Source organism: Mirounga leonina, unplaced genomic scaffold (genome assembly GCF_011800145.1).
Source record: "Mirounga leonina isolate KUSES-001 unplaced genomic scaffold, KU_Mleo_1.0 Mir_53, whole genome shotgun sequence".
NCBI classification, from domain to species: Eukaryota; Metazoa; Chordata; class Mammalia; order Carnivora; family Phocidae; genus Mirounga; species Mirounga leonina.
Window position 1 is genome coordinate 12,958,934 of NW_023270807.1, and position 17,699 is coordinate 12,976,632.

The 17,699-nt window shown below is 38.4% G+C and overlaps 2 protein-coding genes across 6 annotated transcripts in view; one reads left to right on the forward strand and one right to left on the reverse strand.

The window, feature by feature from the left end:
• The window catches only part of LOC118000690 (24-hydroxycholesterol 7-alpha-hydroxylase), an 88,244-nt gene extending 72,136 nt beyond the window's left edge, over nt 1–16,108 (reverse strand). Inside the window, exons 1-2 of one of the 2 annotated variants that reach the window (XM_034990519.1) lie at nt 15,783–16,105; nt 1,600–1,735 (exon numbers count right to left, since the gene is read on the reverse strand). In XM_034990519.1, the coding sequence (XP_034846410.1) occupies nt 1,600–1,735; nt 15,783–15,959 (313 nt within the window). In that variant the 5' untranslated portion in view covers nt 15,960–16,105. Of the gene's footprint in view, nt 1–1,599; nt 1,736–15,782 lie in introns of both variants that reach the window. The other variant, XM_034990520.1, reaches the window with a different exon arrangement.
• A 210-nt stretch (nt 16,109–16,318) lies between these two features.
• Nucleotides 16,319–17,699, forward strand: part of SLC25A27 (solute carrier family 25 member 27) — a 41,288-nt gene continuing 39,907 nt past the window's right edge. For 2 of the 4 annotated variants that reach the window (XM_034990488.1, XM_034990491.1), the window contains exon 1: nt 16,319–16,711. In XM_034990488.1, coding sequence (XP_034846379.1) covers nt 16,606–16,711 — 106 coding nt within the window. In that variant the 5' untranslated portion in view covers nt 16,319–16,605. The remainder of the gene's footprint in view (nt 16,712–17,699) is intronic. The other 2 variants (XM_034990489.1, XM_034990490.1) reach the window with 2 other exon arrangements.

Consider the following 17,699-nt stretch of genomic DNA (forward strand, 5'->3'; position numbering starts at 1 on the left):
TAGACATTGGGGAGGGTATGTGCTATGGTGAGCGCTGTGAATTGTGTAAGACTGATGAATCACAGAGCTGTACCTCTGAAACAAATAATACATTATATGTTAAAAAAAAAGAAGATAGTAGGAAGGGAAAAATGAAGGGGGGGAATCAGAGGGGGAGACGAACCATGAGAGACTATGGACTCTGAGAAACAAACTGAGGGTTCTAGAGGGGAGGGGGTAGGGGGATGGGTTAGCCTGGTGATGGGTATTAAAGAGGGCACGTACTGAATGGAGCACTGGGTGTTATACACAAACAATGCATGGAACACTACATCAAAAACTAATGATGTAATGTATGAGATTAATATAGCATAATAAAAAAATGTAAAATTAAATCTCCAAAATAAATAAATAAATAAAAATAAAAATAAAAATAAAAATAATATCTCGATTTCCCAAACATACATCTTCTCCTTAGTAGGGGGATATATGAGAGGACTGGGAGGCTGGCTCAAGAGCACATATTAACATATTTTGTTTATTAAAATAGAAATATTTAAACATGAAAATCCCCAGAGGAGGCAGAGGTGAAAAAACTTGATCATTTCCATGCATCCCTGATCGGTGAGTAAGTTGGCATATTTTTCTGGAGGGATATGTGAACTTACAGATCAAGAGCCTTCAGACGTCAAAATATTTATATTCTTTGATCTGGAATTCCATAGTTTAAATACCGAGAAGCACTAAATAGTCAAAGAATTTAACCAACATGTTGTGATCTTCATGCGGACAAGAAGAAATAACCATCATGTTCTTGGTCACTGACAGCTTTAAAATTTTGTTTTGTTTTGTTTTAATGGCAAGAGATGCATGAGAGGCTACATGAAGAGGAACCTAAGAAAGAAGCCAAAAAGGAAACCAAGAGAAAGAAGCCATAGACAACAGAAGCAAGCACAGACATTAGAGAAGCAGAGAAAGAATCGGGCACCAAAATGAAACAGCTCCCCATTCTTAGGAGGACAAATGGCCTCAGCACCGCATGTTTGCAGCCTGGGAAGAAATAAAATGGACAGTTACACCGGAAGCATGCTGACAAATACAATTTAGCAGTCTCTGACAAGGGAGAACAAAAGGCCACCAATTACATGAGGCCAAGCCCCACTTACCTTAATAGCCCTATGGAATGTGTCAGGAAATGCCACAGTAAAGGGCGTACTAAGCAGTGGAATTCTACTGTCAGTGAACAGAGTAGCAACATGTGATCAAGCCAAGAGCTATAGCCTGTGAAGCATTGTCTACACAGCAGCAGAGCAGAGTGAAGGACATCTTGGGAGCTGTAACAGGATACAGATTCCAAATATTTTCCAAAATAAAGAGCAGTGGGGTAACCTCATCTCTTACCCACATCTAATTAAGACTTACATGAGGCTGCCAATAATTTGTTTTTCAACGACCAAACTTATCAGATACTCTTTCTACCTTCCATCCTGATTTTAAAGAGTAAAATAAGGAAGGGGCTGTCAACATTCTTGCTAGAGGAGCAAGGATATGATTGTTAACAAAGCTACTCTTGGACTCCGATGTTGTATTTCAAACAAACTATCTGAAAATATTCTTTACCTGTACGATAGACGGGCTTTTGCACTGCTAGTTCAAAATTTACTTCTTTGGATTTTAGAAACACATTAATTCCCTCTTCTTCAGTAACAAAGGTCATTCGGGTGCCCATAACAAAGACTGTAAATACTGGTCCATACTGAAAGATAACACAAATACAGATATTAGTAAGGATTTCTAATAAGTTACTGGGCCATGGATTATGCAAGAACCCTAATGCTGAAGTTATAGTCAAGATACAAATTATTATGATTATATATGATAATTAATTATAAATTTTGCTGGATTCAGCCAAATCTAAATTATACAAATCATAATTTATTCTGTCCTAATACTTAACCTTCATTTTGATCGTTATTTGAAACTTCCTTTCTTGTAGTAGGAAATAATAATTAGAAATAATTATTTTTTTTAAAGATTTTATTTATTTGAGAGAGAGAATGAGAGAGAGAGAGAGAGAGCACAAGAGGGGGGAGGGTCAGAAGGAGAAGCAGACTCCCCATTAAGCAGGGAGCCCAATGTGGGGCTCAATCCCGGGACTCCAGGATCATGACCTGAGCCCGAAGGCAGTCGCCCAACCAACTGAGCCACCCAGGCGCCCCTAGAAATAATTATTAGAAATTATGTCAAACAGTGATATTTAAACATTGTTTTCCAGATATCAGTAGGCTTACGAGCAACCTCTAGCTCAGTTTTGTGATATTTCCAGACCCTTAAGAAAAAGATACAAAACAGCTGACTTAAATCTGTGGTCACTCAACAATGTCCTGCAATCCTAAAAAGCTCTCTAATGTGTTCACTTTCTCACTTTCCAAAATTACTATTTCCCCTGGATACCTGACCAACCCTCTCCACTCTGAGATATCTACCGTTCCTGCTTTCTAACTCACTAGGAAACTCAGGCAATCAGGTAAAAGCACTCACAACTTCTTATCACCAAATCTTGCAAAGATACACATTTGTACCCATTCTCTGTGCCTCACCCCAGGTTAGCACAGATGAGAGGTCCTGCCCCTGTGAAATGCCAGTGCTCCCTCACTTGTGTTATGGACTCTACGTTCTTGCCTTCTCTTCATTCTATGTCTATGCCTCCTGTCATCCCACATCATCAGAACTGCCCTCTATGAGATTACCAGCAGCCTACAAACACACGCTAGTCCTGAGTTTGATTTCAGGAAGTCCATGACTTTATTGGGAGGCTTCACTACTGGGTGGAGACTGCCCTCCCAGGGCTAGCCAGTTCTTGGAGAGAGTGAAGGGCTCAGCCAGCCAGAAGCATATCTTTCACATGCAAACCAACCAATCTTCAGTCTATATCCCCATCTACTTCCTTATCTTATGCTCACACACCAGTATTTCCCCTGCCCAAAATCATTCCAAGGCTAGGTACCAGGCAACCCGAAACCACCTGTATAGCCCAAAGCCGAAAAGAATTATTCAAAGTAGCCAATCCTAAATTGTTTTCCCTGCCCTGCTTTGCCTTTCCTGAGGAAGCCCCAATAAAGGCTCAGGCACAGGCTTTTCTCTGGCTGTTATCTTCTGCCTCCTGACTGATACCAATGCTTTTCCCTGTGGCCCTGCATGGCCTGCAGAGGCCCCCCTCTCAGACCCGTGAGTATAATAAACATCTTCCTTCGAACCTCTCCTTCTCATTTCCTCCTGTGTTGGCACTAACTTTACAATACCACATCCAACATGTACGTTCTTGGAACAGTCACCCATACTTTCATATCCTGTTACAGTTACTGTAAGTATTTCAAAACATTATGCTTGTCACTACTCCAATATTGCAGTCATTTCTAGGTGCCCCTGAAATGGCACATGATCATTCCTACAACCCATTGTTGGGCTTCATCAGGCAACTGTGGGCGTGAAAACCATGAAGCCACCAAACAGTGAAGTCTCATTTTCTTACACTGGTGATCCGGACGTCTGCATGACTTTCCAGTATTACTTATCTACAATTACTTGCTAATCAATATTTAGAAGATGAATAATTTCTACTGTTTTAAGTTTTGTACAAATAAGAATTCTTAACTTTCCATTAGGAAAGTGGCCTATGTAACACATATAGGTACCTGGACCACAGTGTAGAACAGCCAAGTTCAAACACACTGAAGAATTGACATAACTGCTGATGCAAGGTATTTAAAATAACTTACGGCAAAAGTGCACTGTACAAATGATCACGTCCGATGTTACAAATTCTATGGCAGTGGGGGTGTATCTGTCTTACTTGCTTGGCTTTTGTCCTCCTTTGTGCAATGTCTGGATGTTATGAAGCAAAGGCAAGTGCATACAGTATGTTGTAGAAATGGTGCTTGTGTGTTGTTTCATGAGCATTTTATTTTGAGATAACAATAGAGTAATGTGCAATTATAAGAAATAATACAGAGCAACCCCATGTATGCATTACTCTGTTTCCCCTAGTGTAAACATGTTGCAAAACTATCGAATGTTATCACAACTAGGCCACTGATAGTGATGAAGTCAAGGTACAGAGTATATCCATCACCACGAAGATGACTCAAGTTGCCTTTTTATAGTCACACCCATTTTACTCTCACTGCCACCTCTTTGGTTACCCTTGACAACTACTAACCCGTTCTCCAGTTCTATAGTCCTGAATTTCAGGAATGATATACAAATAGAATCAATGGTATACAAATAGAAGATGAAAAGATGAATATTTGGAATAATGGAAACTTCAGCAGATTGGCTTTTTTTCCACTTGGTATAAACATCTGAGATCCACCCAGGTTGCTGTATGTATCAATAATTCATTTCTTTACATTTCTGAGTAGTATTCCATAGTATGGATGTACTACAGCTTGTTTAAACATGGTTGAAGAATGTTTGTATTCTTTTCAGTTTAGGACTATTACAAATAAGGTTGCTACAAACATCAGTGCACAGGTTTTTGTGTGAACGCATGTTTTCATTTCTCTAGAAGTGGAATTGCTGGCAGCTGTGTGCTTTCTTGTTTAAAGAACTGCCAAAGTGCTTTCCAGAGTAGTTGTCCCACTTGACATTTTCACCAGCAATCTATGAATGATCCAGTTTCTCTCTGTCCTTACTAACATCTGAGCGCTGTCACTCTTTTTTATTTAGCCATTCTGATAGGTGTGTAGTGATATCTCATTGTGGTTTTCATTTGCATATCCTCAACTGGCTAATGATGTTGAATATCTTTTCATGTGTTCATTTGCCAGCTTTATATCCTTTTCAGGAACTTGTTCATGTCATTTGCCATTTCTTTAGTTGACTTGTTGGGGTTCTTTAAATGTTGAGTGCAGAGAGTTCTTTCCATATTGTAGATAGCAGTCTCTCATTAGATATGTGGCTTGCAAATATTTTCTCTCCGTCTACAGCTTGTCTTCCCAGTCTCCTAACAGGGTCTTCCACAGAGCAAAATCTTGTAATTTTCATGAGGTCCCATTTGTCAGTTTTTGTTTTTATGGATTGTGCTTTTGGTGCTCAGTCTAAGAACTATTCTTCAGCCCCAGATTAAGAGGACAGTCTCCTTATTTTTTTCTAAAAATTTTATAGTGTTATGTTTCACATAAAAGTCTGTGATCTATTTTGAATTAATTTTTATATACGACTCAGGACTTAGGTCAAGGTTCATTTTGTTTTGGTTTTGGTTTTGGCTTATTGGTGTCTAACTGCTTCACTGCCATTTGTTGAAAAGGTTACTTTTATTTCAATAAATTGCTTTTGCATGTTTGTCTAAAATCTATTGGACATTTAGTGTGTCTATTTCTGGGTTCTCAACTCTGTTTCATCAATCTCTGTATCTATCCCTCCACCCACATAATCTTGATTACTGTAGCTATGTAATGAGTCTTGAAACTGAGTACAGCGACTCTTCCCATTTTATTTTTTTTAAACTTGTTTTAGCTATTCTAGTTCTTTTGCCTTTACATATGGATTATTAATAATCTTGTCTATATCTACACCTTACCGGAAATTTGATAGAATTTGCATTAAACTTATATGTCAATTTAAGGAGAATTGACATCTTTACTATGTTGTCTTTTCCAATCCATGAACACGGTATGTCTCTTCATTAAGTTCTTCCATTTCTTTCATCAAGGTTTTCTAGTTTTCATCATAAAGTTCTATACATGTTTTATTAGATTTACACCTAAATATTTCTTTCTCTTTTTGAGTGACTATAAATGGTATTGTATTTTTAACTACCATTTGCACATGTTCATTGTTAGTATGTTGCGATACAATTGATTTTTGTATGTTGACTATATTCTGTGATCTTGCTGAATTTACTGATTAATTCCAGGAGATTTTTTGTAGATTCCTTGAGATTTTCTAAGTAAACAATCACATCATCTGCCAATAGAGACATTTCCATATGATTTTTTTTTTCTTGCTTAATTGTACTCACCAGAATTTCCAGCATTATGTGAAATAAAAATGTTGGCAGTAGACATCCCTGCTTTGTTTACAATCAGAGATGAAGCAGTTATTCTTTCACCATTAAGATTGAGGGGCACCTGGGTGGCTCAGTCATTAGGCATCTACCTTCGGCTCAGGTCATGATCCCAGGGTCCTGGGATCGAGCCCCGCATCGGGCTCCCTGCTCCACGGGAAGCCTGCTTCTCCCTCTCCCACTCCCCCTGCTTGTGTTCCCTCTCTCGCTGTATCTTTCCCTGTCAAATAAGTAAATAAAATCTTTAAAAAAAAAAAAGATTGAGGTTAGCTGTAAAATTTTTGTAGATATTCTTTAATAAGTTGAACAAGCCTCTATTATTACTTTTCTGATAATTTTTAAAACTCATGAATGAGTGTGGTATTTTGTCAAATGCTTTTTCTGTACAAATCAATATGTCCATGTGCCTTTTCTTCTCTCACCTGTTAATATGGTGGCTTGCACTAACTGATTTTCATATATTGGACCAGTCTTAAATCCCTGGAAGAGACCCATGGAGTCATGGGATCTATAATTCCTTTTATATATTGCTGGATTTTATTTGCTGGTATTTTGTTGAGGACTTTTGCATCTGTATTCATAAGGAATACTGATCTGCAGCTTTCTTCTTTTGTGCTGTCTTTATCTGGTTTGGTATCAGGATGATCCTAGCTTCATAAAATAAACTTTTCTATTTTCTGGAGATTGTTTATACAATTGATGTTAATTCTTCTTTAAACATTTGACATAATTCTCCAGTGAAACAATCTGGGCCTTAAGATTTCTTTTTTGGGAGTTTTAAAATTATGAACCCAATTTCCTAACAAATATAGGGCTATTCAAATTATCTATTTCATACTTAATAGTTGTGGTAGTTTGCGTTTTGCGGGGGGAATTAGGTCCTTTTCATCTAAGTTGTCAAATTTCTATGTGTAGGATTGCATATAGTGTTCCCTTATCATCCTTTTGATGTCTTCAATGCTATGCCCTATTTTATTCCTGACATTAATAATCGTGTCTTTTTTTTCTTTTTCTTGTATGAGGTCTTTCAAAGTTATTGATCTTTTCAAAGAATTGGCTCTTTCTTTCACTGATTTTTTTCTATATTTTTTTGTTTTCACTTACATTGATTGCTGTTAATATTTCCTTCCTTTTTCTAGTTTGGGGCTTACTTTGCTCTTTTGTGGGGAGGGGGTTGACAGACAAGCTTTGTTCATTTCACACTTATGCTCTTTTATAATGAAAATATTTAGTGATAATTTCTCTCTCAGCACTGCTTTAGCTGTGTCCCACAAATTCTGATAGGTTGCATTTTTATTTTCTTTCAATTCAGCATAATTTTTTATTTCCCTTGAGACTTTCCCTTCAATTCATAGATTATTTAGAAATATGTTGTTTGTTTCCAAGTGTTTGGAGAGTTTCCTGTTATTGATTTCTAGTTTCATTCCATTGTAGACAGAGAATACATTGTATGATTCAAATTCTTTTAAATTTTGTGGGGGTGTATGGCCCTGAATATGGTCTATCTTGTCATATCCCATAGGCACTTGAAGAGAATACATAACCTGCTTTGTTAAGTAGAATGTTCTACACATATTCATTAGATCTTTTTTGGTTGGTGGTCTTTTATATTCTAGCTGATTTTCTATGTAGCTGTTCTACCCATTGTTCAGGTTGTTGAAATGTCTAATTTTAACTGCAGATTTGTCTATTTCTTCTTTCAGTTTTAGTTTTTGTTTCACATAATTCACAGCTCTGTAATTTGGTGCATACACATTTAGAATTGCTAACTCTTTGTGGCATATTGACCCCTTTATCATTTTATAATGTCCCCCTCTGTCTCTGGTAATTTTCTTTGCTCTGAAGGTACTTTTTCTGCTATTAACATAGCCACTCCTACTTTCTTTTGAATAATGCTTGCACAATATATCTTTTTCCATAATCTTGTTTTTCACCTGCTTATCTTATTATATTTGAAGTGAGTTTCTATTATACATCATATAGTTGCACCATTTTTAATCCATTTTGCAAATATCTTTTAATAATTATATTTATATCATTCATAGCTTAAATTATTGATGTATTAGGGTTTAAGTCTCTGTTATTTTATTTGTATTTTTCTGTTCTCCCTGGTTTTTGTTTTTCTGTTTTATCTGCTTTCCTGTGTGTTAGTTGAACATTGTTTAGAATTCCATTGACTTATCTGTAGTATTTTTAAGTGGACCTTTTTGTGTAGAATTTTTTAGTGATTACTCCTGCTACTACAGTATATATACATAACTTATCATAGTCAATTGATACAGCCACTTTTTGAAGTTTTTAATTTTAATTCCAGCCTGGTTAACATACAGTGTTATATTAGTTTCAGGTGAACAATGTAGTGATTCAACATTTCTATACATTACTTAGTGCTCATAAGTGACTCTTTAATCCACTTATTTCACCCTTCCCCCACCCACCTCCCCTCTGGTAACCATCAGTTTGTCCTCAATACTTAAGACTCTATTCCTTGGTTTGTCTCTATCTCTCCTTTTTTTCCCCTTTGTTTGTTTTGTTTCTTAAATTCCACATATGAATGAAATAATATGGTATTTGTCTTGCTCTGACTGACTTATTTTGCCTAGCCTTATACTCTTTAGCTCCATCCATGTTGTTGCAAATGGCAAGATTTCATTCTTTTTTTATGGTTGAATAATATCCCATTATATGTATATATATATACCATATGTTCTTTACCCATTCATCTGTGAATGGACACTTGGGCTGCTCCCATATCTTGGCTATTGTAAATATATTGCAGTAAACATTGGGGTGCATGCATCCCTTTGAATTAGTTTTTGTATTTTGGGGGTAAATAGCCAGTAGTGCAATCACTGGATAGTAGAGTAGTTCTAAAAAGTTTTAACTTTTTGAGGAGACTCCGTACTGTCTTCCACAAGGGCTGCATAGTGTGGCCATTTTACCATTTCAAGTGAATCTCCCTTTATATCACTTTATCCTCTCCCATTTGTAATGTAATACATACATCTAGGACAATATCAAGCAGTGTTATAATTTTTGCTTCAGCCACCAAACATAATTTAGAAGTCACAAAAGGAGAAAAAAAGTCTACTGTATTTACATATCTTCTGTTTACTGTGTCCTTCCTGATGTCCAGATTTCTTCTTTCATTCGTCCCTTTCTGTTTAGAGAACTACTTCTAGTCATTTGTTTAGGATAGTAGGTCTTCTAGAAGAAAATTCTCTTAGTTTTCTCCTTCAACTGAGAATGTCTTGGCTCCTCAATTCCTAAGGGATATTTTTTGCTGGAGATAGGATTCTAGGTTGACAGTTCTTTTCCTTGAGCACTTGAAAATTGATATGCCATTCCTCATGGTCTCCATGGTTTCTGATGAAGAATCTGCTATAATTCCAGTTTCATTCCCCATTATGATAAAATTCCATTTGTCTTTTGCTGCTTTTAAGAATTATATTTGTCTTTAGTTTTCAGAAGTTTGTCTGTCATTTGTCTTGCTGTGGACTTCCTTGGGTTTATCCTGTTTGGGATTAGCTTAGCTTTTTGAATCTGTAGGTTCATGTCTGTTGCCACATTTGGGAAATTTTCAGCCCTACTGTCTACAAATACTTTTTCAGACTCACTCTCTTTCTTTTCTGTTTTTAGGACTCTGATGACATGTTAGGTCTTTTACAGTCCCTGAAGTTCTGTTCGTTTTTTTTTTTTTTTTTTTTTTCAGTCTATTTTCTCTTTGTTTTTCATATTTGGCAATTTTTATTGACCTATGTTGAAGTTCACTGATTCTTTTCACTCTTCTCCATTGTGCTGTTGTACCCATCCACTGAGGGTTTTTTTCTTTTTTAGTTATTGTATTTTTCAGTTCTAAAATTTCCATGTTTCTTCTTTGTATATACTATTTCTTTACAGACTTTCTGTTTCTATTTTTTTCATTTGTTTAAAGCATGCTTACAATTGCTTGTTGAAGCATTTTTATTATGGCTGCCTTAAGATCCTTGTCAGATAATTCTAGTATCTCTGTCATCTATTGATTGTTTCTTCTTATTTAAGTTGAAATCTTCCTGGTTTTTGGTATGAGGAGTGATTTTCTACTAAAATATGGATATTTTGGATATTATGTTATGACACTGCATTTTATTTAACTCATCTTTTTTCCAGGCTTCTTTTGGCATTATTCTGGTGTGAGAAGGGGAATGCCACCTCATTATTGCCACATCGGGGGATAGAAATTTAGATTTATCACTCAGCATGGGGAGAGGACTCCTTGTTCCTGCTGGTTGAGGGTGAAAGCAAGTCTCCCTACTAGGTTCTTCTTGTATCACTCTGGCTGGGATAAGAAGGGATTCCTCATTATTGCTCCCACATGACCTCCACTGGCCTGGAGGTGAGAAGGTGTTTGAGGAGTAGCCTCTTTCTTGCTAAGTGGTAGTGAAATTCCTGACCCATCTTCTAAGGCTCATGGGTCACCACTCCAGTGAGTAGGAGGGGACTCCTTGTTATTTCTCATTGGTGGTATGGCCTGTGCTCTTGGAGTGGTCTCCATTAACACTGCAGTGGGGATGGCCTCATTATTGCTGAACAGTATGGAAAGTCATGACCCTCCTCTACACCTCCTTTGACACCACCCCTGCTAGGAGGGGGAGGGTTACTTCATTACAGCCTGGCCAGGATTTAGGGATAGCCTTTTTCACTTGGCACTTGCTGACTGAGGTGATGCCATAATTTTTTCCTGTGGTGTTTGCCTGGAGCAGTTGCAGTCTAAAAGTTTTCTGTCTTGCTAGGCTGCTCCTTTCCTGGCCCTTTACCTACAGAGATTAGGCTTGTCTTGAGGCTTATTTTTTTATCTGTACCCACAGGCATCTCCAGGTTGCTGGCTTTTCTAGAGTCCAATCTAGATATGTGAAGCAGAAAAAAATCAAGGAAATTCAGTGCCATATTGTTCATCAGATCCCATGGTCCCTAGCTGCCTGCCTTCCCCTCCCCACCTTTGAGAATCTTCTTATGTTTGTTTTATGTATAATGTTCAATTATGATTTAGCTGCACTTAGTGGGAGGGATGGGGAAAGTACAACTACCCCATTTTTTCAGAAGCAAACATTCCTAATTCATTTTTTTTTTCATTCACAGTATATCTCTGAAAGTTATACAAGAGAATGGAAATATTCTTGTTGGAAGAGAAGATAGGCAGCTAGAGGACAGAGATGAGAGGAAGATCTTTCATTGTATATATGTTCATGACTTTAGAATATGGACCTATCTGAAAAAAAAAGCAAAAAACACCTAATTTTTAAGAAGATTGACTTCCAATTTTGGTAGTGACATTATGGCAACTTCTTTCTGAATTGTTCCACTTCTTTCCTGGAAATCACACAGAGCCACAAGGAGAATGAAACATAGGTGCACAAGCAACATATTGAGCTAGACAATAAGAAGAAAATCTACTAACTACAAGAGTCTGCCCCTGGATATCAACATCCACTTGGATACCACTTGGATATCAACATCCCAAACCCCAACAACAGAACTCCTCAGTTCTGCTCTTAGAACATATCACAGCATGGTGGGAAAGAAAAAGGGGATGTGCATGGGATGGGGCTCAACAAGGGAAAAGCTCGGAAATATACACTCTGAGATATGAGAACGAAATATACAGAGTTGGAACCACTATGAGATGGGCTAAGATAAACAGGCCATGGATATTGAGGGGGGGTAGCAAAAGATAACACAGAAAATGGGCTCCAGGAAGCACTATCCTCTAAAAGTGAAAAGTACACCTGGGAAGACGGGTCGCCTCTTTTACTAGCAGCAGCTATTGAAGAAAGGCAGCGAGAGCTCAAATCTGCAAGATTATATCCTAAAAGCAGAGCCATGGGTGCATAGAGACACTATATTTTCCCTGTAGCAAGGGAGGATAAAAGGTTAAGAAACCTGGAAGGCAACTGCCCCCAAGCAAAACCTCCTTGGTCCGAGACAACTCAACTCCTTAAAATACAGTTAAACAAAAAAGGAAAAATTCAGTACTATAAGAAAAATTCTAAAAAAAAAAAAAAAAAAAAAAAAAGGAGAGCAGAACTTCCTTATAGATGAAGTAACTCACCAAAAACATTCCTCCATGGGGTACCTAAAACCTGTAATACAAAAAGATGTCCATGGATAAAAGAAGGAGAAAAAAAAACCTGTAATATAAAATTATTTTTGGAATAAAAAAATTAATGTAATAATTGCAACTGCAAAGGAAATAAGCAAAGAAGAAATATAAGAAGCCATGGAAGAAGCACCTAGACAAAAGAGGAAAATTAGGACATAAAGGAATGCAGGAAAGAAAGAAACAATAAAGACATTTTTGAATAAAAGATAACAATGACTGGGGTGCCTGGGTGGCTCAGTTGGTTAAGTGTCCAATTGGGTTTCGGCTCAGGTCATGATCTCAGGGTCCTTGTATGGAGTCCTGCATCGCTTTGGGCTCCATGCTTAGTGGTGAGTCTGATTCTTTCTTTTCTTCTCACTCTCCTCCACCCCCACTCATGCGTGCTCTCTCTCTCTCTCTCAAATAAATGAATAAATAAAGTCTTAAAAAAGAGAAAGAGAGATGACAATGATGAGAAGCACAAGGGAGACTATAACCCACAGGAAATAAAGAATCTAAGGAAAAGAGAGTATAGAAATGTGAAAAAAAAACATTAAATAGAAATAAATATGTGAAAAGAATTTCAGGGGAAATGACAGCTATAGAAGATTGGTAGAAGAGACTGAAACTATGCATCAGTGGACATCTTTTGCAAGCTCCAAATTTATTTATCCAGCTGCTTAACTCAGTATTCCCACTTGGATATCAACATCCCAAACTCCAACATATCTCACCATATCTTTTTTTTAATTTTTAAAATTTTAATTATTTTATTTTATTTTTTATCTAACTCCAACATAGCTAAAGTGGAACTTCTGATAACTTCTTCCCTTCCAGTAAGTTCTTGTATTTGTGGCTGTTTCACTTGACAGCAAATCTCATTTTCTAGCTACTCAAGCCAAACTTCTTGGAGTCATCTTGGGCCCTTTTCATTCTTTTACACACCACATGCAACTTGCCAGTAAATCCTGCTGCTTCCACCTTCAAAATACATCCAGCCACTTCCCAAATTTCCACTGCCATCACCATGGTTGAAACCACAGTCTCCGAAACCACAATGATCTTAAGTTTGGATTATTGCAATAACCTTCAACTTATCTTCTTTCTTTTGTTCTTGCATTCCTGTTTTTAACTGAGCAGCCAAAGTGAACCTTTAAGATTTAAATCAGAGCCCATCATTCCTCTGCTCAACACACTCAAAACGTTTCCTATTTCACTCTAAATTATAAATGCATTTATACTTTGAATCTGATAATTCATTCTATTGATACATTTTCACACATAGAAATGACACTTGTTCCTACAATATTTATAACTGCAAAATATGGGAAACAAACTATGTCAATCATTAAGTCACTGTTTAGGTAAACTGTGATTCAGGGAATACTTTGCAACTTTTAAAACAAATGCAGATGCTTCTGTTTCTGTGTACGATGAGGTAGAATCAGGTGAAATAAGGATTTCACTGGCAGCTGGGAAACGATGGACATGAACAGATAATAAGTCACTATTTATTTCTTTGGTGGCATCTATGAATTCTATGTGTGGGCCGAAGGTCAGGACTGAAATAGGCACCTTTGAAAAATCCTCAGTTAATATCACACTTAATGGTGAAATACCGAACAATTTCCCCTAATAGTAGGAAAAAGACAAGCTTGTCTACTCTCACCACTTCATCAATATACTAGAAATCCTACTGATTACAATACAGAAAAAAGAAATAAAAAGCGTCAAGATCAGAAAAAAGGAAGTAAATTTATCTGTTTACAAGACATATTGTTTTATGTATAAAAATCCTAAAGCATCTCCGAAGTAACTACTAGAAGTAATCAACTGAATTTAGCATAAAGTCACAAGGTATAAAGTTAATATACAGAAAACAGGTTGTATTTTTTATGTTTCAACAGGATACGAGTGGAAAACAAAAGTAAAAGCAATCTTATTTACAATAGCCTCAAAATATAAAATAGTTAACAACCACAGGCAAGACCACATCACAAAAACTACACAACACTTCTGAAAGAAATTATATAGCTAAATAAATGGAGAGATACACAGCAGTCATAGATTTGAAGACTTACTATGGTTATGAAGTCAATTCTCCCCCAATTTTTCGATAGATTTAACAAACTTACATTCATAATTCTAGCAGTCTTTATGATAGATATTGACAAGCCAGTTCTAAAACTTAGAGTAAAATGCAAATAATCTTGAAAGCCAAGTCAATTACAGAGAAATACGGAGAACTTTCACTGCCTGATTTAAAGACTTATTATAAAACTAGAGTATTTAAGACAGTGTAGTATTAACAAAGGAGTGGGTATATAATCAATGGACTAGGATAGAAAGGCTAGAAATAGATCTACATATATATGGCCAATTAATTTTTGAAAAGCTGCAAAGGCGATCAATGAAGGAAGGACAGTCCTTCAGGATGTGATATTGGAACAACTGGACATCAAGATGGGGAAGAAAGTAACCTCACCCCTTACTTTTACCATACAAAAAAACCCAAACCAAAAAAAAAAAAAAAAAAACCCTCAAAATGGATCACAGACCTAAACGTAAAATGGAAAACTACAAACCTTTTAGAAGCAAACAGAATAATCTTTTTGACCTTGCTTGACCTTCTGAGACATGCTTGTAAATAACGTTCCTTAAAATTTATCAAAATCATGACTAAGGAAGGCTATGGGAGACAAAGAAATATTCCTTTAAAATATAACATTTTTCCTATATCAAACTCCTAATAATTATGGCACCTAGTGTGGGCCAGAATATGAGGAACTAGGCAATCCCCTACACTCAAAGATCAAGAAAAGTTGTATATTGTTACATTCTTTTGCAAGAGTGACACAATAAGATGAACAATTTAAATGTTCATGTCATTGGACTAGGCAATTCCACTTTTAGGAATTTATTCTGAGGAAACAATTGGATAAGTGCCAAAAGCACAACCCCACAACACACACGGGAATGTACACTGAAGCATTCGTTGAAATAAAGGAAAAAAGTTGGCAGTAACTTACATACTATTTTTGAAAGATACACTATATTTGAAAGCTATTTTAAGGACAAAAACATCTACTACAACAACTTACTAATCTCCTTAGTATGCAGTGAAAATGGATCTCATCATCATCAAATAATAACACCAGCTGAAAATACAGTGCGGGCTAAATTTGTGAAGACTAAGTTTGCAAGTAATTTTTACAGCAGCCTGGTGTTAAATTCAGTTAGGATACTAATTTATTACACGTTTTCATAAATTTAAATTAACCGTATTTCATTTTTGTCTTTCCGAATTATTGCCAAGTGTTTAGTTAATATGTGTACCTTTAGGACTTTTAAACTACGATGAAGTAACTAGCATTTATAAATTAATACCTACTTCCAAAAAGGAAGCTACAAGCTGATAAAAATCTATTAATAACCAATAAAAATCCATTTCTTTCGAAAAAACTTGCATAAGGTTTAGCTGTTGATAGCTGAGGAATGATCGTCTGTGGACAGCAGGTATGTTGCCTGTGTTTTAATGTTGCATTTGAGATCCAAAAAAAGAAAATAAAAAAGAAAACATTACCTCCTCCGGAAACCCCACCTGCTAAGGCCACATACCTTGATTCTTGCTTTCTCTATAAATTCTAGAGGGGCTTTCCCAAACTCAAATCCAGCTCCAATCCAAGGAATCCAGCCCCTTATGCACGGGGGTCCACGCAAATTCTTCCACTGAAGGAATAATAAAAGAGCAACGCAACCTAGGATTATAATCACTGTCGGGGAAATTAGTTCCATGTTTTTGTCTAGCACCTTCCAGAATCAGAAAAGGGAAAAGTCCTGCCGCCGTGGCACTTGCTCATTCCCCGCTGGGTGGGGGCACCTACCGGACCTCCCAACTTGTCTGCTACAACTTCCGCAGTTTGTTTGCCTTCCTAACTGTAGCCTGCTTTCCCCGCCCCAATTTTTAGATGACTTCTGCATCATCGCTCCCTCCTCCCACCTCCACAAGTCTTACCAGACCCGGCCACGCTGGACCCAGCGCAGGGGCTGGACCAAACTGGTGCGGGTGCCGAGGGGTGGAAGGCGGGGGGAGAACGTGCTCTGTTGCCATGGAGACCGGGGCTGGCGGCGCCGAGTGAGCCTCGCTCACGGCCAATCAGAGAATGGCGCCCAAGAGGCGCGCGGTCCGGGGGACTACATTTCCCAGAAGCCTCGTGGGCTTCGCGTTGTTGTTCAGCTATCAGTTCTGTGGAGCTCTCCAGCCCGGGGCTGCGAGCAAAGCTGCGGGTTCGCGAGGCCGGCTGGCTGAGCCGAGCGAGGGAAATGGTCCCCGCTCCACCGCTCGCCGGTTGAGGACGGGCGGCCCTGGCAGAGCGGCAGGCCAGCCGTGGCGCTGGGCGCCGGCCAGAAGGGGTATATTGTCGTCCCGTCTTGCTGCTGAATGTCGGTTCCAGAGGATGAGGAGAGGCTTTTGCCGCTTGCCCAGAGATGGCCCCGAGCGAGCAAGTTCCTCCTGTCAGGCTGCGCGGCTACCGTGGCCGAGCTAGGTACCCGGCCGCCCCCGCCTGGGCCTCCCCCGCGACTCGTCGAGGTGCCGCGCTGCGGGTGGGGGGTGAGGGCATCGGCGGGCGGCTTCGGCCCCCCGGGGTGTGCGGCCCGCTGGGTTGCGCCCTCTTCTTGCACACCTGCCTGGCCGTTGAGGCAGGGCGGGGACAAGGCTGGCTTTGCGACGAGGCGGCACTGGAGGTCACTAAGGTCTTTTCCTTCCAATTTCGTCTCCCTCGGAGGTGCGCTGTTGTGTCTCAATGTCTACGCTTGGGAGCTGCAAGAGCTGTCATTCGTCTCTAGGAATCATTTTCCCATCTGTGAGGATGACCTTTTAAGAACACAGTCCCCTCGTCATCCTTAGTGAAATAATCTCTCTGGTTTATATTCTTACATAGCCTCACCATGCCATTATCTCTCGTGGACTCGCAGGACTTAAGTTATTAACCTGTCACTTACTGAGCATCTTCTCAACATCTGCCAGTTGTCCTCCTTGAGCTTATCTCATCTATACTGTGTCTGCGTTTCAGGAGTCTGAGAAGTAGATAATATATAAATGTGAAATCCAAGGCGGGGCACCTATTAATTGCAACATTGTTGTAATTACTACAATATTAGACTGTGGTGATAGTGCTTAAAAGACTCAGCCCTGACCTTTCTTACAGGCGGGTGGGGAGACATGCAGTGACAGACAGTTACGGTGTGCTACTGATTATAATGAAAGCATTAAATATCGTAAGAACATAGAGGACCGATAGTTACCTATGCATAAGCAAGTCAGAGAAAACTCGAGGCCACCTAGGGAGAATTATGATGCCCTTGCAGGAGCAGGTGGTGTTCCTTCCAATAATTTTGTGAGCAGAGTGCCTGTGTGTTCCCTGTGAAGCCTTCACTGTGCATTTTAAGATTACCCTTTCATTTTCTTGCCTGTTGAAAAACAAAACAAGCAACAGTTTTGGTGTGTTATCATTAGAAAATGTTACTTTGTCC